This window comes from Ursus arctos, chromosome X (genome assembly GCF_023065955.2).
Source record: "Ursus arctos isolate Adak ecotype North America chromosome X, UrsArc2.0, whole genome shotgun sequence".
NCBI classification, from domain to species: Eukaryota; Metazoa; Chordata; class Mammalia; order Carnivora; family Ursidae; genus Ursus; species Ursus arctos.
In genome coordinates, this window is record NC_079873.1 from 18,830,550 (window position 1) to 18,848,594 (window position 18,045).

At 45.8% G+C, this 18,045-nt stretch overlaps 1 protein-coding gene across 1 annotated transcript in view; it reads left to right on the top strand.

Annotated features, from left to right (window-relative positions):
* The first annotated feature begins 14,177 nt into the window (after positions 1-14,177).
* PTCHD1 (patched domain containing 1) overlaps positions 14,178-18,045 on the top strand; it is a 55,472-nt gene continuing 51,604 nt past the window's right edge. The window contains exon 1 of the mRNA XM_026480193.3: positions 14,178-14,529. Coding sequence (XP_026335978.1) covers positions 14,179-14,529 — 351 coding nt within the window. The 5' untranslated portion in view covers position 14,178. The remainder of the gene's footprint in view (positions 14,530-18,045) is intronic.

An 18,045-nucleotide genomic window follows, 5' to 3' on the forward strand; every position in this document is an offset into this window, starting at 1 on the left:
GAACTGGGACACATGTTTTCAAATAAAGTAGAAGGAAGGACTCTGAAAGCCTGTGTTAGGTTAAGAATATGAAAATTCTTGGGGGGAATACCTCCTGTGGGAGACAGCAATTTTATAAAAAGTAAAAAAAGAAAATACCATGAGTCTTTAAAACTTCAAGCTAGCCTAGAAAACATACAAAACACATTAAGGAAGAATATTCTTGGGGTATGATCTTCAAGCCAAGAGGAGACCTGAAGCACACTCAGAAAATGTGAGAGATTCACCAAGTTCAAGCTTCTCTTGGCCCTCAAATCTTAAAGCAACTTTTAGTCCCAGTCCTCTCAAATGTCAAGAGGAAGTACAGAAGGGCATTAAGTGAAAAAAAAAAAGGATTAAATGGTCCTAGCATCTGGTTGACAGTAGGTTTCTACTTTGCCCTTATCTTTACCTAAAAGCATCCAATCAAAGATATGACCCTTGCCAGAGCTGGCAGAGACCTCTGGGCCTCTGTGGAGGTAGCATTAATCACTTACCAGATGTTATAGACTGAATTGTATTCCCCCCTCCAAAATTCATCTGTTGAAGTCCTAACCCCCAGGACCTTATTCAGAAGTAGGGTCATTGCAGATGTAATTAGTTAAGATGAGGTCATACTGGAGAAGAGTAGGCCACTAACTCAATATAACGATGTCCTCATAAAAGAGGGGAAATTTGGAGACAGACAGACACACAGAAGAACACCATGTGAACATGATGAGTCTCCACTCAGGAAAGCCAAAGGTTGCCAACAAACGACCAGAAGCTATAAGAGAGGCGTGGAACATATTCTCCCTCACAGCCCTCAAAAAGAACCAACCTCGCCTGAAATGTTGATCTCGGACTTCTATCCTCCAAAACTATGAGACCATAAATTTCTATTGTTTAAGGCCTCCAGTCTTGGGAATTTCGTTAAGGAAGCCCTAGGAAACTAATATACCGTATTAATCCTTGCAGCCTCCAATGTTTAAATTGCCAAAAGCCATCTCCTCCACAGATGATCTTACAACCGCTAAAGAATTACGACCACCTTGGTTTTCAGAGTTACCTTTAGGTTGCCTTCTGCCTTTGGCCCCTTCTTATGTATTTACTTCCTTTCCACAGTTAGAAAGATCTGTGTTTACTAATTTCTAAGATAGGATTGATGCAAAGCCATCTGCTTAATGAGAAAAATTCCTGTATATATAAGATAATCAACAAACATGGCTCCAAATAATGATTTTTCAAATTACTATTTAAATATTGACTTGGACTGTGCCCATATGATGTCAAAATAACTGATATGCATGTGAATATTTCAGTCAAACAATTAGCTGTTTTGTCTATATAGCTCCGAATAATGTGGTTGATTGTTGTTCTATTACCAAATTGGATTGACCGGTGATTTTTGGCATCATAAAACATAGCCTAGATTCCTTTATGAGTACCAGGAGATCAAGCCAGAGAAATAAAAAGGTATTTCTTTTCTTTAAACTCCCAAGGACTATTAATAATGAAATATTACAGTGGAGGGAATTTTCGCTAAGAAAGTATCGCCTAATAATGTTAGTTAATAGTCTTTCCTGTGGGATTTTGTCACCACCTTATTTCACCTTTATTGTTCTATAGGGGAGTTCATTACCATGGCTTAGGTGATTCTACTGCTTTATAGAGATCAAAGTGTTATTGCTTCAGGTGAGGCAAATTAAACAGTACGCCTACCAGACTGATAATAAATAGGGAGGTGAAGAAGTGGAGGAAGGGTCATGAACACGTATGTTCTCACTTTTCTTTTTCCCATTCCCCAATTTTCCTCACCACCCACTTGCCAGAGTGATGGGGAATGAATGGATAAATGTAGGGTGGAACTGGAAGGAGTAAACTGGGGACAGTGGTCTGAACTGGAGAAAGAGGAAGAAGTGAAATGAGCAAGCTTCCAAGTGGTCCAAACAAGACCCACTAATGTGCCTCAGGCACTGGCCCTCCACTAAGGTCAAAGCTATAACAATAGTCAGCACGTTACATCTTTGTGGCCTTGCCCAATTCCCTCTCAGTCTTTCACCTCCTTTTGGCCCTCCCTCCTTTCTTTCCTCTTTTCAGTGTAAAATAAGAGGCCATCATATTGGTCCCCATATTCCATCTTTGCTGTTCCATGGGGCGGGGGGGGGAGCTGGGTGGCTCAGTCAGTTAAGCATCTGACTCTCGATCTCAGCTCAGGTCCTGATCTCAGGGTCGTGACTTCAAGCCCCACGTTGGGCTCCACACTGGGTGTGGAGCCTACTTAAAAAAAAAAAGAATCCTCCCAAGTTAGAGACTCTATGGGAGATTTGGGTTTCCACAGCAAGATGTGGACATCGCAATCTGAAATTCAGAATCCCCAAACAATGAGCTAAGTAATACACTGGTCCAATCTTGTATAATTTCTACATTATCTCATTATCCTAATTCTTATTAGGTTATTATGGAGATATTCAAATAACATTCTAAGATGTTAAAAAGAATTTGAAGACAAATCAAGAAAGAGATTGCAAAAGTTTCGTGAAACTAACATCTAAGAGTAAGTAGAGAAAAAACGATTATATATAATGATTAAAACAAACATAAAACATTGCTGGTAAGAATGTAAAATGGTTCAGGCCCTTTGTAAAATAGTTTGGCAGTTCCTCAAAATGTGAAGCATAGAGTTATCACGGGACCCAGCTCTTCCAGCAGTAGTTACATAGCCAAAAGAAACAAAAACATATATCCACACAAAAACTTGTACATAAATGCTAATAGCAGCATAATTTATAATAGGACTAAAAATATTTCATTAAAATGGTCTATTTGCAGTGCCTCCACACAGGTGTCAGTGGAAGAAGGAGAGTCTAATACTGTAAACTATCAGTGCCTATTTTCTTCAATGTGATTGCTAATAGTGTCGATTAAAGCACACACATGTGAAATTTGTGTGTGTGTGACTTAACAAAGTATAAGCTGCCACGAGAAATGGGACCTTATTTATAGAGTATGTTCTTTGGTCACCTTCAGGGATAAATTCTAGAGAGTCAGCAGAGGGGAAACCGCAGGTGTGCATTATAAAGATGAAGCGAATTGAGATGAAACAAAGAGGGAGGTTTCTGGGGAATCTCACCCATGAAAGCCACACATTTCATTTTCTTAACCCCCACTTCTCATTGATCTCTTTTCCTTCTCCTCTAGATGAAATTGCCTTATGTAAGCAACAGCCCTAAGATATAACTCAATTCCCTTTGAAGCAAGGACATTCATCAATCCATGTGAATCACCATATTATGGATTTGACCTGATCAGTTTTCACCTCCACCTTGTAAACTCCTCCAGGCCACTGACCTCTCTTGTCCAGTTCTCATGTCCAAACCTTTACATTCAACCCCCATTTGTTGTAGCTTAGAGCTTAACACAGTTCCCCCATTCCTTCTTTCTCACCCTGACAAGAGGCTCTGATCTCCAGTGGAATTTGGTAAAAATGCACTAATATCTCTAGGGTTGGGTATGGTTTAGTGTAGCTCTTTGGAAGAACACTGTGTCTTCAGAAATCATGAGGCAGTATCTTAGCTCCATTCTGCAATCGTCTAAGTCCTGCCAGTTCTATCTTCCGAAAAACCTATGAACCATTCCCTATCCAGCACACTGGTCTCTACCTTGCTTCAGGCCTCAATCTCTTCTCATCCTAATTATTATCATGACTTCCTAATTGGTCTCTTTGTCTCTAATCTTGCCTTTCCTTTATCCACCTTCCATGTGGCCACCGGAGTAACTTTATAGAACATAAGCCTGGCCATAAACTCCCCTGATTCAAAGCCCTGAAATGGCTTCCCATCACCTTCAGAATGAACACCCAGCTCCTTATCTAGGCTTGTAAGTCCCTTTTTAACCCAGTTCCTGTCTACTTTTCCCAACTACTGCCTATCTATCCTGAACTATATGTAGTTCCCAAAACAAGCTAAGCTCCCTATCTATCCCATCCTTAGAATTTCAAATGATATTTCCTCTGCCTTGAATACTCCAAGTAGCCTTGAATATTCTTTCCCTCCATGGGGGGTTAGCTAATTCTCTTCTTCTTCAAACAGCTGTACTGATGCATAATTTACACACCATTAAATTCACTAGGCTAGACTAACTACTAACCTTTGAGACTCCATTTGGATGTCATCTCTTGTTTTTGATTGGGCTCCCTCAAAAACAGATCTTGAAACAAAGGTGTGCATGCAAGTGGTTTATGTAGGAAGGGATTCTCAGAAAGCAGAGTGAGGGCATAGAGATGGGGGGTGGAGAGGAGAGAAAAGCCAACAAAGGGTGTGTTTAAGAGTGGGTTACTGCTGTGGGCAACTAGGGTAGTCCACTCTGCTGGGAAGTCTTTGACAGCCTGCATGAAACACATCCCTGAGTTGTCCCACAGAGAGGTGAAGAAGTTTGGGTATTATTTTCCCGCTCCTCGTTAATTGAGAGTCACTCCCAGGGGTGTTAGTCCACTGGCACTTCTGTCCTACCCCATAGCCAAAGAACATCTCAAACAGAGAAAGGCAGGAAGCCGTTAGTGTATATAGGAACCATCAGAGTGAACTTCTAAGCCAAGAGGGTGAGGATGGAGCACCAGACAGCATCTCTGTGCATGCTTTCCAAAGCTTTTCCAAACCCTACCTCTACTTTTCAGGTTGGATTAGGGGAACGTTCTCACTGGTCCCATAGCACCAATGTCCTTGCCACACTCCGCAATTTTGTGGTTTCATTTTTTGGCCTCAGTCCACTACACTGTGGACTCTTCAAAGGCAAGGCCTTTACATGCCTACATGCTCCACCTTTAGCAAAGTGCCTTGGACCTTCTACATAGCCCAATAATGTGTGAGGTTGTTTCAAAGCACTTTACATTCATTATCGTATTTTACACCTGAAAATCTTACCAGGGAGATAACATCATCATCTTTATCATTCTGATATTATGGACAGAAAGCTAAAATACAGTGATGAGACAGAGCTAGATGAAGGACCATATTTGCTGATGGCTAGGCCAGTAGCCAAACTACTTAGTTTCTGCTCCTTGGCACACTACATGAGGTAATGGCATTCACCCGAGGCTAAATCTTTCAACCCATGGTAGAACAGACTTTTCCGTATCTAGAATAATCTGCTTTACAATATTCAGAAGATGCCTGAAGGTGGAAGCAAAGCAGGCCTAGAAATGCCAAGTCCTATGCTATATCTGAAAAAGGAACCTTTGATTTTGTTTCTCCTCTCACTTAGCCTCTCCAAGGATCTGCCTCCCGATACAATTTTTCTACAATTCTAGTATTTGTGAATATGTAAATCAGATTTTACTATTAATTAATTCACCAACATAATGCCATTCACTGGAAGGAAGTGATCAGCCATGGGGAACAGAATACCTTGTAGCTCTGTCATTTTTAAAAGTCAAAGCAAGAAGTACACAGGTCTAATAACAGAAGGGATGAAGTGCTTTGTTCTTAGGTTATGCTCTGGAGTACAATTTTTAAAGGGATTAAATCTATAAACATCAAAGAAAGACTGCCCTGAAGCTAAGAGTTGTATCAGGAAACCCCCTGCTTTTTTATGTCCCCTATGTTCAAACATAAGACAATGGATCTGGTGATTGTAATGGTCTCTATTCACTTTACACAGTAACGTAAAGGAAAGGAATTAAAGATTTTTTTCCCTCTGCAGTATAATGACTGTTGGTGAACCACTAAAAAATGGAAGAATTTCAACGGGCATAAGGTCAGTCTATTTGGTTGCTTTTTTCATTATGTATTTTCGAACCACTTGACAGTTTTCCATTTTAACATTTTGAGGGATTTTTCTTAGTAGAAAAATCCAGACAAGAACTGCAGAAGTTTTACCATCTGCAAAAAGAGTGGGTTGGATTAGATCAGCAAACACTTTGGGTTCCATAACAATATTTTTGTTGGTCCACAGAACTCCTTTGAGGAATACCAACATCAGAAATGAATCCAAACACTGAAAAACTGATTAATGGATAGGAGGTCACAAAACTGCCACTTTACAACACTATTGTATGAACAGCAAATACTGAAATAGAATTAAATTGTTTATAATATTCGTAGCATATTATGTTATCTGATTAAGATGTTTTTGACGTATTATGATACTCAGTCAAGGCATTTTAGGAAAGGAATTAAGTCAATTGTGCTGAGAAGAATGCGTGAACAGAAAAACATAGATTTTGATACCAGATAGGCCTAGATTCTATTTATACTTCCATTGCAGGGTAACCCTGCACAAGATATTTTATGTCCTTAATCCTCAGTCTCCTCTCTCTTTAAAATGGGTTTGACAATTCTTAATAGCCCATGGTAATTTTGCAAATTACAAAGGTAAGATATGGGAAAGTGCCTAGGGCTAAACTTAGCACATAAAATGTATTAAAATGTACTTTCCCCCATGTTCTGGTCTTTCTGTAAGTTTCTGCACAGTTACTCCTAAAATTCAAGAGATTATTTTTTAGAGTCAGTTCTAATGTATTCCTTTAAATGTCCCCCTCCCCATACAAACACATCACGAAGTAATAAAAGTATTGGGCACAATTTTAAATATGATTCTATTGGATTTAGTGTTACACCAATTTAAATATATTTCCATTGTAATTGGCCTGGCTTAGAAAAAAATTATCAACCCCCTGTTTTACATTATTCTAAAGAATCTCTTTAGCTCTAATTTTTCTCTAAAAACAGTTTAGAAGTGATGGGGGCTGGGGGCTGGTATCTATGGAACATAAGAACTAGGATGATCGGTAGGGGAAGAAAGGGGGGTAATCAGAAGGGGGAATGAAACATGAGAGACTATGGACTCTGAGAAACAAACTGAGGGCCTCAGAGGGGAGGGGGGTGGGGGAATGGGATAGACCGGTGATGGATAGTAAGGAGGGCACGTATTGCATGGTGCACAGGGTGTTATACACAACTAATGAAGCATCGAACTTTACATCGGAAACCGGGAATGTATTGTATGGTGACTAACATAATATAATAAAAAATCATTAAAAAAAAATAAAACTGACCATTAAAAGTTTAAAAAAAAAAAAGAAGTGATGGGGGCTGGAAGGGGGAGGAGTACCTAGGTTTAAATGGATCTGTCCCTGGTGCTGAAAGTGAAAAATGTACCTAAACTCTCCTCATTTAGGTGTGGTGGATGGAAAGCTAGTTTAACTTAATGAAAAAACCTGAGTTGCACTTAGTTTGATATCAAGAAAGTGGCATTACTCAGGACTTACCAAAACTTTAGGATGATCCCAAGGAAAGAGAGAAGGGGTCCTCTAGCAGCTCAGCCAAGTGATCAAAGGTTATAAAAAAAAAATGACACATAGGGGCGCCTGGGTGGCTCAGTCATTAAGCATCTGCCTTCTGCTCAGGTCATGATCCCAGGGTCCTGGGATCGAGCCCCGCATCAGGCTCCCTGCTCGGTGGGAAGCCTGCTTCTCCCTCTCCCACTTCCCCTGCTTGTGTTCCCTCTCTTGCTGTCTCTCTCTGTCAAATAAATAAATAAAATCTTCTTTAAAAATGACACATAATATCATTAACATATAGATATCTATAACATTAGATAACAAAGACACTCAAATCAGCAAGATGCTAATTCTAGACTAAAGGCATTCTAAAACTAGAGACTAACCAGATATCATCTATGCCTTGAGACTCCACACCATTGCTGTGACCTCTCCTCTGGCAATTTCCCTTACTCAAGTTCATATTTTAATCCTCGGTAGATGTATCCAACCCTATTAAACTAAAAATTCCTTGAGAGCAGGGAATCCCTTGTTCTATTTCTCCTAGTTGTTGACTACACTAGAAACTTACTGCTAATTGGAATAAAATTATTTAGTTGAGTTAAATTAATCAGTGTCAGTTGCCTACTAGAGATGTGAGCTTACTAGATATGTGATCTAGGATTTTAAGAGAACCTTGAAGTATGGAAAGATTTTGGAAAGTGAAGAGAGGGTAAGGCCATGCTTTATAGTAGGAGAAAAAAGTAAAGCACAGATTTGGACCTGGGTAAGTACAGACACCCAGCCAGTGTGTTCCAAAATGTCTCTTCCTGAGAGGGAAACAAGCCATAAGATACTCTTAATGATAGAGAACAAACTGAGGGTTACTAGAGGGAAGGTGTGTAGGGGATGGCTAGATGGGTGATGGATATTAAGGAGGGCACTTATTGTGATGAGCACTGGATGTTGTATGTAAGTCATGAGTCACTGAGTTCTACTCCTGAAACCAATATTGCACTGTATTTTAACTTCCTAAAATTTAAATAAATAAATAAGAAAGAGAAAGAAAGAAAGAAAGAAAGAAAGAAAGAAAGAAAGAAAGAAAAGAAAAGAAAGAGGAAGGAAGGAAGGAAGGAAGGAAGGAAGGAAGGAAGGAAGGAAGGAAGGAAGGAAGGAAGGAAGGAAGGAAGGAAAATTTTAAATCCCATTTACAAAAAACAAAAACAAAACAAAACAAAAAACCCAAAAATGTCTCTCCCTGAATCAGTGCATGAAATATCCCTCTCTGAGCCCTGAGTCCTATGTTTATTCAGGGAAATGATTCTGCACAACTTTTTTCCTTATGTCATGATAGATCACTTTTTTAAAAGACTCATGATGATATTGACTGAGTTGGCAGAATACCCTGAAAAACACAGATATCCAATTAGCACACTTTCCTTTAGGATGGCAGAAACACCCAACACTTAAAAAATATGAGTGTTATTGAGATTGGAACAGTATAAAAGAGCGATAAGCACACTATCCTAAGTGCCACCCTAAATTGCAGCTGCCCAAATATCCTTTGCATGATCCTGCTATGCATAGCGATTTCATGGTTGACATCGAACTGTTTAGATTTAACAAATACTTATGAAAATATTTTGTTGTTTCTCTGGCAGAAAATGGTGGCGTGATTATTGAAAGCTAGTGAGTGACACACTTGTTACACAAGAGTAGACCCCTGTTTCTAACCTTATCAAAACAAATACGCTTTACTTTTGAGTCCACACTTCCTCCACACCATGATTAATCCCTCTGGCATCTCTGAGCAAGACTGAGCCAAGAGACTTACTCCAAATGTAACAGATGATAAGAATCCCCTCCCAAGTGAGAATACTTCATTAATTTTTTCAAGAAATTTAATTCCTGTGAAGTAATGCCCTTGTGCCTTCCTATTTAACAACAATTAGAAAGTCATCTGTAAGGAGCAGTATACTTAAAAAGTAGTGGTGGATATTTGGCCCTAAGAAAATAGAGATGTAGTCAGAGATTTATGTAAAGGATGTTCATCTCAGTGTTATTTATAACAGTAAAAATTTATTTATTTGTTCGTTTTTAGAGGGGCTGAGGGGCAGAGGGAGAGAGAGAATCTTAGGCAGTTTCCTCACCCAGCACACAGCCCACATTTGGGGCTAGACCTCACAACCCTGAGATCATGACCTGAGCCAAAATCAAGAGTCAGACGCTTAACCAACTGAGCCACTCAGGCACCCCAACAGTAAATTAAAAAAAAAAAGAAAAAACCCTAAATATCCCACAATAGAAGTTAAATAAGTCCAGTCTTAGCCATTTGATGTAATTCTATGCAGCTATTAAAATGTTTTATAGCAATATTAATCAACATGAGAAAAAGCTTACAATCTATTTAATGGGAAAAAATGTTTACCAAACAGAATGTTTACTATGATTTCAATTTCAGAAAGAGTGTATAAACATTTCATATACATTGCCTAAACCCTCCTGCCAAAGACCACCAGGAACATACCAGTAGTTGAATGAGCTGGGTTTATTTTTCATTGCAGTGAAGGAGAACATGCACCAGGGGCATCTCAATAAGAAGGGTCTGGGTTTGCGTTAAGTAATTTGGGGGAAAGTTTAAGGCAGTGGGGCCTGCTATGGATTGGATGCCGTCAGGAAGCAGGGGTACTTTTATGATTGGGTGTTTTAACAAATCTTTACCTAGAAGAGAAGACTAGACCAAAGCTAAAGCTCAAATTTGTTTAAAAATAACACAGTAATCACTCCTAATAGTCATGATAGGGACTTGTTTGGTCATTTTTGGGATTTGCACAACGTTCATGCTTCATCGTGTTCAGACATGATTATGGAGTGGTCCTAATTCTGTCTGGATCCATCACAGTTACCAAATGACCTTATCTGACATTACTGTTCTGGAGAATAGTTTTTATTCAAAAGGAGAACACCGAAGCTTAGTTGTGAGTACCAGGGCAGCTCCTAGCAACACCAAGTCCCAAATGATAATACCTGGCCAGCTTCTGGGTGGCAGGGGCTGGTTTTCATTTCCACACACATATATTCAAGAAAGACTAGAATTATGACAGATATCAACTAGGTGTTTGTGATATTCCAGTCACTTATTTTAAGTGCCTTACATCTTTTAACCAACTTACTCCCCACGGCGACTCTATGAGATAGGTACTATTAATTATTCCCATTTTCCAGAACAGGAAAGTATGGCATAAGGAGGTGAAGTCACTCACCCAACCTATCATAGTAAGTAGTGGAGCATGGATTCAACTTAGTGGCTATGGAACCAGCAGCCTGAACCTCTGCATTATATTGTCTATGTGTACAGTAAATTATCAACAGAGGCTACCATTGAAAGGTGGTGCGAGTAACAGGGCTACGGAGTTGTTTTGTTTCCTTCTTTTTCTAGTTCTTATTTTCTAAACTTTCTACAACTAAAATGTATTAATTTTTAATCAGAAAAAGGAATAATTTACGAATGTACTGATGGAAGCTCTATTCCCAAGGTCATTGTCCCAAATGCAAACCCAGGTCTTTGGTGGTGGCAACGCTCCCCTGAACGTCTGAATCAAGAGAAGAAAAATCAAATCGGGAAGAGGCAACGCCCCCCACCCTCTTGCTCCAACTCAATTTAGGTAATACTAACTGAATTTCCCACAGTAAGAAGTGGCAGCAAGATCCACTCTGAGGACGTTCAGTGCCTGAATTAAAGCCGGCAGGATGGAAGTTGCCCCACAAATACATCAAGACGATTAGGAACAGAGTTGGAAGGACTAGAAGCAAATGCGTGGGTCTCAAAAGAAAGGCCTTTCCGTGTGGAAGGACAACACTCCCACCGGGGCTGGCTGAGCAACACCGGGTTTCTCCCGCTCTAAGATTCAGCCCAGGCGCTCAGAAAGGGGATGCCTACTCTTCAGCCGGCGTGAGGGCTCACATTAAAAAGCTGGAAATTCTAGGGACGAGAGTGAACCAAGGTTAGTAGGGAACCATTTGGAGGGACAAAGACTTAAGAATGAAAAGAGCTTCGCCAAAATGTTGAAGGCTCCCAAGGAGACCTGTCGGTAGGTTTCCCTTCTCTTACTTTTGTTGCTGCGCCGGCATCAGGGCACATGAAACATCTCTGTCGCTCCCCGTGCAAAGACCGACTTGAGGCCTCCTGAGAGGTGCCCACCCACCAGCTGCCGCCAGCTCAGCGGCAAAGAACTGGGCTCGCAGTATTTCCCACTGCCACCGCACCCCCCACCCCCCACCCCCGCCCTTTCGCCTTTCTTTCTGCCCCGGCCGAGAGCCAGGCAGGGCATCCACCCAGCCATTTAGCACCTCGGCTGCGCAGTGGTGGGTGGTATCCCAAAGCGTGTGCCCTCGCAGCCACTTGCGCTTGCCTCGCCAGTTGCAGGGGCACAAGTCAAAGAGGCTTTTCCCTCCGCGATCATCGTGAATCAGCAAAGCGCTGCAGAGCAGCGGCGTCTCTTCGAGCAGAAATTACGATGGTGGGGGAAGGGCACAAGTGGAGTGTTGCAGGGGAATTTCTAGCCGCTCCCAACGTGTCCCTCCCGGGGACGACGATACTGGGGTGGGGGTGGGGGAGGTGCTGGCTGGAAGCTGCTGTTTGAACCTAGGCTCCCAGAGGGAGCCTTTGGAAACAGAGATCGGTGTGAGGAATAGCGAGGGTGAGCAGAGAAAGTGGACTAGAGTACGGATGGGTAGAAGGACCTAGGGAGCAGGCAGAGCAGAGCGGGTGCGCCCCCGGGGTAGGCAGCGCAGCATGCAGGTGCTGCTGAGGGAATGTAGGAAGGAGGGTCTGGTGTGGGGGAAGGGAGGAGAGAAACCAAAAAAGGAGGATTTCCCAGCCCAAGACTTCCTGTTTCTAACGTGCAAGTTCCCAAGTTCAGTTTGAGAAGTGAAGGGCTGCTTGGCATTGGGGAGTCTGGAATGGGGAATACCTCCCTGAATCGCGTTCTCCCACCCATTTCTCTCTCCCTCTCCTCTTCCCTCTCCTCCTCCTCCCCGTTCTCCTCTTCTTCCTCTCCCTATTCCGCCTTCCTTCAGCTTCAGTATGCTTGTCCAAGCTCTCTCGTGCGGACTACACTCCAGGGACCGCGCCTCCAGTCCCCGCCGCCTCTCCTTTGATCCTTGGTACTGGGAGGCCAAGCAGGAGCGACAGGAGGCGTGGAACGGAAAAACCGAGCGCTCGGAGCGCAAAACCTTGGGACCCCTCACCGCGCACCGGTCCCCACCCCCTTAGCCAGACCGAGCGCCTCAGTGGCCCAGACTCCGAGATCCGGCTCGGTTTAAGTTGCAATGGATGGACCCGGGGCTTAGAGCGCACAACGAAACGCGCTAAATTGTACCTGTGCGTGGCCGTTCCCGCCGCCGCCGCAGGTCTATCCCGGGCCCGAAGCCGGCGCCCGCCTTCTCGGGAAATTCTCTGGAGGGGGAGTGCGAGGGGAACCACAGTGGCTGCCCGGTAGCTCAAGGCTGGCGCGCACACGCACACGCCCAACTTTGCCGAGACGTCGGCGCCCCCCGGGCTCCCCCGCGCCCCCTGCGGCTCGGCATGCTCGGAGACCAGTATCTCTCCAGGTCTGAGATAAGGTGTCCCCCACTCCCACACTTGCGTCTTTGAGAATGAGAAGGCGGGTTGTTGGGAGAGCAGGGGAGTAACGCTACGGATTCCCGGTTCACAAACACTCTACGCCCGCCCGCAGGGGCGCCCGCTCCAGCCCCGCCGCACCAGGTCCCCCAGACCCGCCTGTGACGACAGAGGGAGGAGGAGGAGGCAGGGCGGAGAGCCAGGAGTACGGGAGCTCCACCGACTGACCACCAGTACCAGCACTTTTGCTATGGGGGACGGGGTGGGCGCGCAGGTTGAGGGGCGCGCAGCAGAACTGCCCAACCCCAATACACTCTGGAGCGACCCTAAATAAGGGAAGAGAAGAAAGATTCTCCACAGACGCCTTTTGGGGGGACGTGCCCCAGACGCACACTCGGACCCCGTGGTCCCGCGGCAGCTGCAGTGTTGGGGATAATTTAAATGGCTCTTACTTGAGAGGAGGCGTGATTTCCACGTTCGAGCGTCTTCGCTCCCCACCCCCTCTCCGCACCAGCCAGTGCGCGCCACCACCTGAGCCTGGCGAGAGCCGGGGCGCACGCAGTCTTCAGCCTCCTCCTTTCCGCCTCTGGGGGTACTTGGCTCTGAGCGGGTCCACCCGACGCCCCCCGGGAGAACTCTTTACTTTTTGTTTGGAAAATCGGGGCCATTTCTTTATTCATCTCTGGGTCTCCCCGGAGGAGGACAGGGGAGGGGAGGGCGTGCGAGGCGGGCCGGGCCGGGGGAGGGGAGCGCGGGGAGGGGAGGGGACTGGGTGTAGCCTGGAATTCTCCGTCCTCGTGTTCCTAGGCTGGCGCGCAGAGTCTCCCCGAGATAGCGCCGCCGCCGCTCCCCGCGCCACCCCGTCGTTGGCCTTGGGGGTCGGGTGAGTGGGGTCATGACGCGCCGCGGGGGCTGCTCCGGGCCCCCCCCGCGCTGAGCCGGGACGCGGCCCCGCCGCGCGGAGCCCCTCGGGCTGGGAGGCGGCGGGGGGTGGGGAGGGCGCACGGGGTAGGGCGGGGTGGGGGCGGCGCGGAGGCCGCCAGGCTGGGGGGCTCTCTGGGCCGGCGCGGCCGCGGGCAGGAGGGCGTGTCTCCGGCCCGAGGGGACCCTCCCGAGGCGCGGCGCGGGACTCCCCGATGGTGGTGCCGCGGCTCCGGGAGAGCTCCGGGTCTCGCCTCCGCCGCCGCCGCCGCCGCCGTCGCCGCCGCCGCGGGCGCCACCGCCGCCGCCGCCGCCGCCGCCGCCCGAGCCCGCGCCGAGCGTGCGCCTCGCCCTCCTCCCGCGCCCGCTCTGCTCTAGGATGCTGCGGCAGGTTCTGCACAGGGGCTTGAGGACGTGTTTCTCCCGGCTCGGCCACTTCATTGCCAGTCACCCGGTCTTCTTCGCCTCGGCGCCCGTGCTCATCTCCATCCTGCTCGGCGCCAGCTTCAGCCGCTACCAGGTCGAGGAGAGCGTGGAGCACCTGCTGGCGCCCCAGCACAGCCTCGCCAAGATTGAGCGCAACCTCGTCAACAGCCTCTTCCCGGTCAACCGCTCCAAGCACCGACTCTACTCGGACCTGCAGACCCCCGGGCGCTACGGCCGGGTCATCGTCACCTCCTTCCAGAAAGCCAACATGCTGGACCAGCATCACACCGACCTGATCTTAAAGGTGAGAGGGGGGCGGGCGCGGGCAGCCTCCGCTGGCGCCGCTGCCGCGGCTGGGCTGGCTCTGCGCGGGGGTCCGGTCTGAGAGCGCCGCCTCTCCCATCCCAGGCGGCTGCCGCAGGGGCTCCCCTGCACCGCGCGCCCCTCGGAGGCCGTCCGGAGCCTCCTAGCCTCCTGGGCGGGGAGCGTCCGGGTCCGGGCCCGGCCCTGCCCTCGCCGCTGTCGCCGCCACCCAGGCAGCTGCTGCAACAGTTGGGGCGGCGGCAGCCTCGGTGCTATGGTCGGTGCGCTTGTTTTGGTCGCAGTGGTCTTGGGGGTGGGGAGGCTTGGGGGTAACTGGGCCAAGAAAGAGCAGAACAAGAGAAGACATTCTAGAAAGTCCTGGTACTTGAAAACAAAATATCACGCTTGGGGGGGGGGTTCAGAGACCCCTCTCGCCTGTCCCCATTCTTTACTCCCCTTCTCTGACCTTTGGAGTGATTTCAGAAATGCTGCTCGGAGGGACCGGGAGGAGGCAAAGGAATGTGAGGCGGGATGGTGAGGAAAATGCCTCCTACCCACCCAGAAAGAAGTGTGGTCCCTGGCGAGGACGCGGGGCTGCCCCGCTGCCCTCTTCCCAGAGCGAGGTGGCCATCTCTGTCTACGGGGTAGGAAATGATGTCTGCCATTCGCAGTTATTTTGTCTTGCACAGTAGCTCCCCTCTTCCGAAATGCAAAAACTTCTTTGGGAAAACAGGGATTCGATTGATCCACTTTTGTTTGGGTGCATTTGGGCGTGAGGGTGAGGGGCAGAGCCAGAAGGGTGAGGACAGAAGCCAGGCTGTGTGGCCCTAAGGAGAGCACAGGAAATCAAGCAGCTGGTTAGAGGGTGACACTCGTGGAAACAGGTTGTGCCGTCAGTCCGAGGTGGAAATTTGATGTGAAAAGTGAGGTAAATGGTGATAACTTTCAGGAAGTTCCTAAGAAAAGCAGAGGAGTGAGGACTAGAGATGGAAAAGTGGAGACCTTCAGAAAGAAAAGGAAAAATAGGTGAGAATGTTCCATCCAAGTCCCTGGTGGGAATTGTGGGGCTTGTTTACTTAAGGTGCCCCTCTGTGGAGGGCAACCAATCCCAGCTGGAGCCCTGGGGCAGAGGCACAAAAAGAGCTGGTTTTGTGAGGGTTTCCGTTCAGATCTGGGATTAGAGCCGGTTAGATTTCTAGTCCACTTACGCCACGGGGAGTCAGCCAGTGAACCTGGGGAACTCTCTCCTCTTTCCCTCTACAGGTAACCCTCTATATCCCTGGAGACCAGCTAATTTTCATGTTATTTCCCTACCTCTCTCTGTTGGTGTGTATCGGCAGTTAGTAATGAGGGGAATCCGACTAGGGACTCAGTGGAATTAGGACCTTCCCACGTTGGGTGGCTTGTGATATTTTAAATGGCACACACATCATCGAAGAACCTTAGTAACAGTGGTTCGGAAATATTTGCTTTTCTCATGATTATGCTTCCAACATTGAAGTGAGTTTTTTTTTTTTGTCCCAATACTTCAGTGAACATATTCTGACACACAGAAAAATACTGCCCCAAATGCTTCCCCAAGAAAACGCGTAGTAGTTTCATCACAGGCTTAAGGAAACTATAAATTTAGCCAGTCCTGACAGCTGGAAAGCTGCCCCCATGTTTTGATAGATGATCTACTAAATGATGTTTCTCTTTGTATTTTTTTTTTCCGAAGTGATGTTTCCACTGGCTTTTTTCCCCCCTAACAAACCGTCACGCCACTGTGACGGGCAGTCACCAGTTACATTCACTCTCAAGGTTAATGAGACATCAACAGGCACATCAGACCTCTTTTCAACAGTATTGTTTCTCTCCTATTTGATTTTGATCTGTTCAGGACACAAAACCGTATTATCAGAGAAAGTTGGGACTAAAGAGAGAGGAAGGCTGTCTTTGCCTCCATGGCTAAAGGGCAACTTTAAAGGACAGCGGTCTTGTCAGTAAATTGTTTTCAGATTCGAGATGGTTCTTCATGCGCTAGGTGTCTGGGGAAAATCAAGACCAAGTCAAATAGTGGTCAGAAGCCATTTCAAGCTGATGGCTCTCTGGTCAAATGAATTCATACAGTTTATAAAAACTCAGACCTAGGAAACTGAGGGAATTGCCTCAATTTTATATATCCATTTTTTTCCTTTCTACATTTAACTCTTATATCTGGATGGTTCGGAGCTGGGGGACAGAAAAATGGACCTCCAGTAGTCATGGTAATGTGAAGTGGGGGAACGAGCACTTATCATCATTTGTCTTTCTTTCCATGAGATGAAGATGTGTCCTTTACAAAAGGTGTTAGGAGTCAAAGAGTCACCGTTTTTTCCCATACTAGTGTTATTCTGATACTTTGCTGCTGGCATCAAGGATAGCCCTGACAGCTGACAGTGCACACAGCACCATCCAGCTCCTGCCTATTTGATGGCATCACATTTGAAACGAAGTGGACAAAACATAAGCAGGGTTTTATGAAGGCTTTCTCAGGCCCCGTTACGAAACCAGAGGAAGTACCTTGCAGGGCTGTGTCATTTACTCCTCATCTGGTGCTCCGCGGTTGTACCCATTTTATGAAGGAGATCCTTCTTGGGATATTAGTCCAGCTACTTTCTGAGCAAAAATAGACTGGGAAAGGATGATGACCAAAAAAAGTAGAAACCCCAGTTGATTTTTTTTAAAAATACAATTGAGAGTATCACCAAGAAAAAAAAATCTACACTGATCTCATTTGGAGAAGCTTTCTCAAATTTGTGCAGGTGACGTTGTTGCCATACTCAGACTGTGCAGCATAGATTTCCACCCCAAACTATGAGAGGGGTGACTGTCCCTGGCAATGGTTTCCTCTGAAGTCTGTGGGGCAAAGAGGTAATTTGGGGTGAAGGGGGGGTGGGACCTAATGGTGCTGGTAAAGGATCAAGCATTAATTTCTGGACATCTTTAAAAGTCTTTGTTTCACTAGAAGATTAAATTTAGCTCATCATTATGTTATAACAGAAAATCCATGATGTTCATCTCTGAGCAAATTTCAGAGTAGCGCCTCATGAGCTTTTATAAATCCGTTTCTTCTTGATCACCGAAAATTAAGTATAAGAAGGTCTTGTTGGTAATCGATCTGGGCTGTGACCAAGACACTACTTGATTTATCCCAGAATCATCCATGTAGAATGAAGAACCAGTTTAGCCCAGTCCTTACAATAATGATATCACCTTTATACCACTCTGTAAGTTAGAAACACACAGTATGTTTAAATACAGCAAACGCCTCAAGGTAAATGTGCTGTGATCCCATTTTACAGAGCAGAAATCTGCTCCTTACATATTCACTGACTTGTCCATGGAAAGAAGACGAGGGCAGAAACAGGACAGGACAGGGTTTTAACTCCCAGTCCAGTACCCTTCACTATAATTTACTGCCTCCCATACGATAAACTACTCAAATGACTTACGATGTACATGTTTTCAATCCAAATGAAGTATATTTGACTAAAGT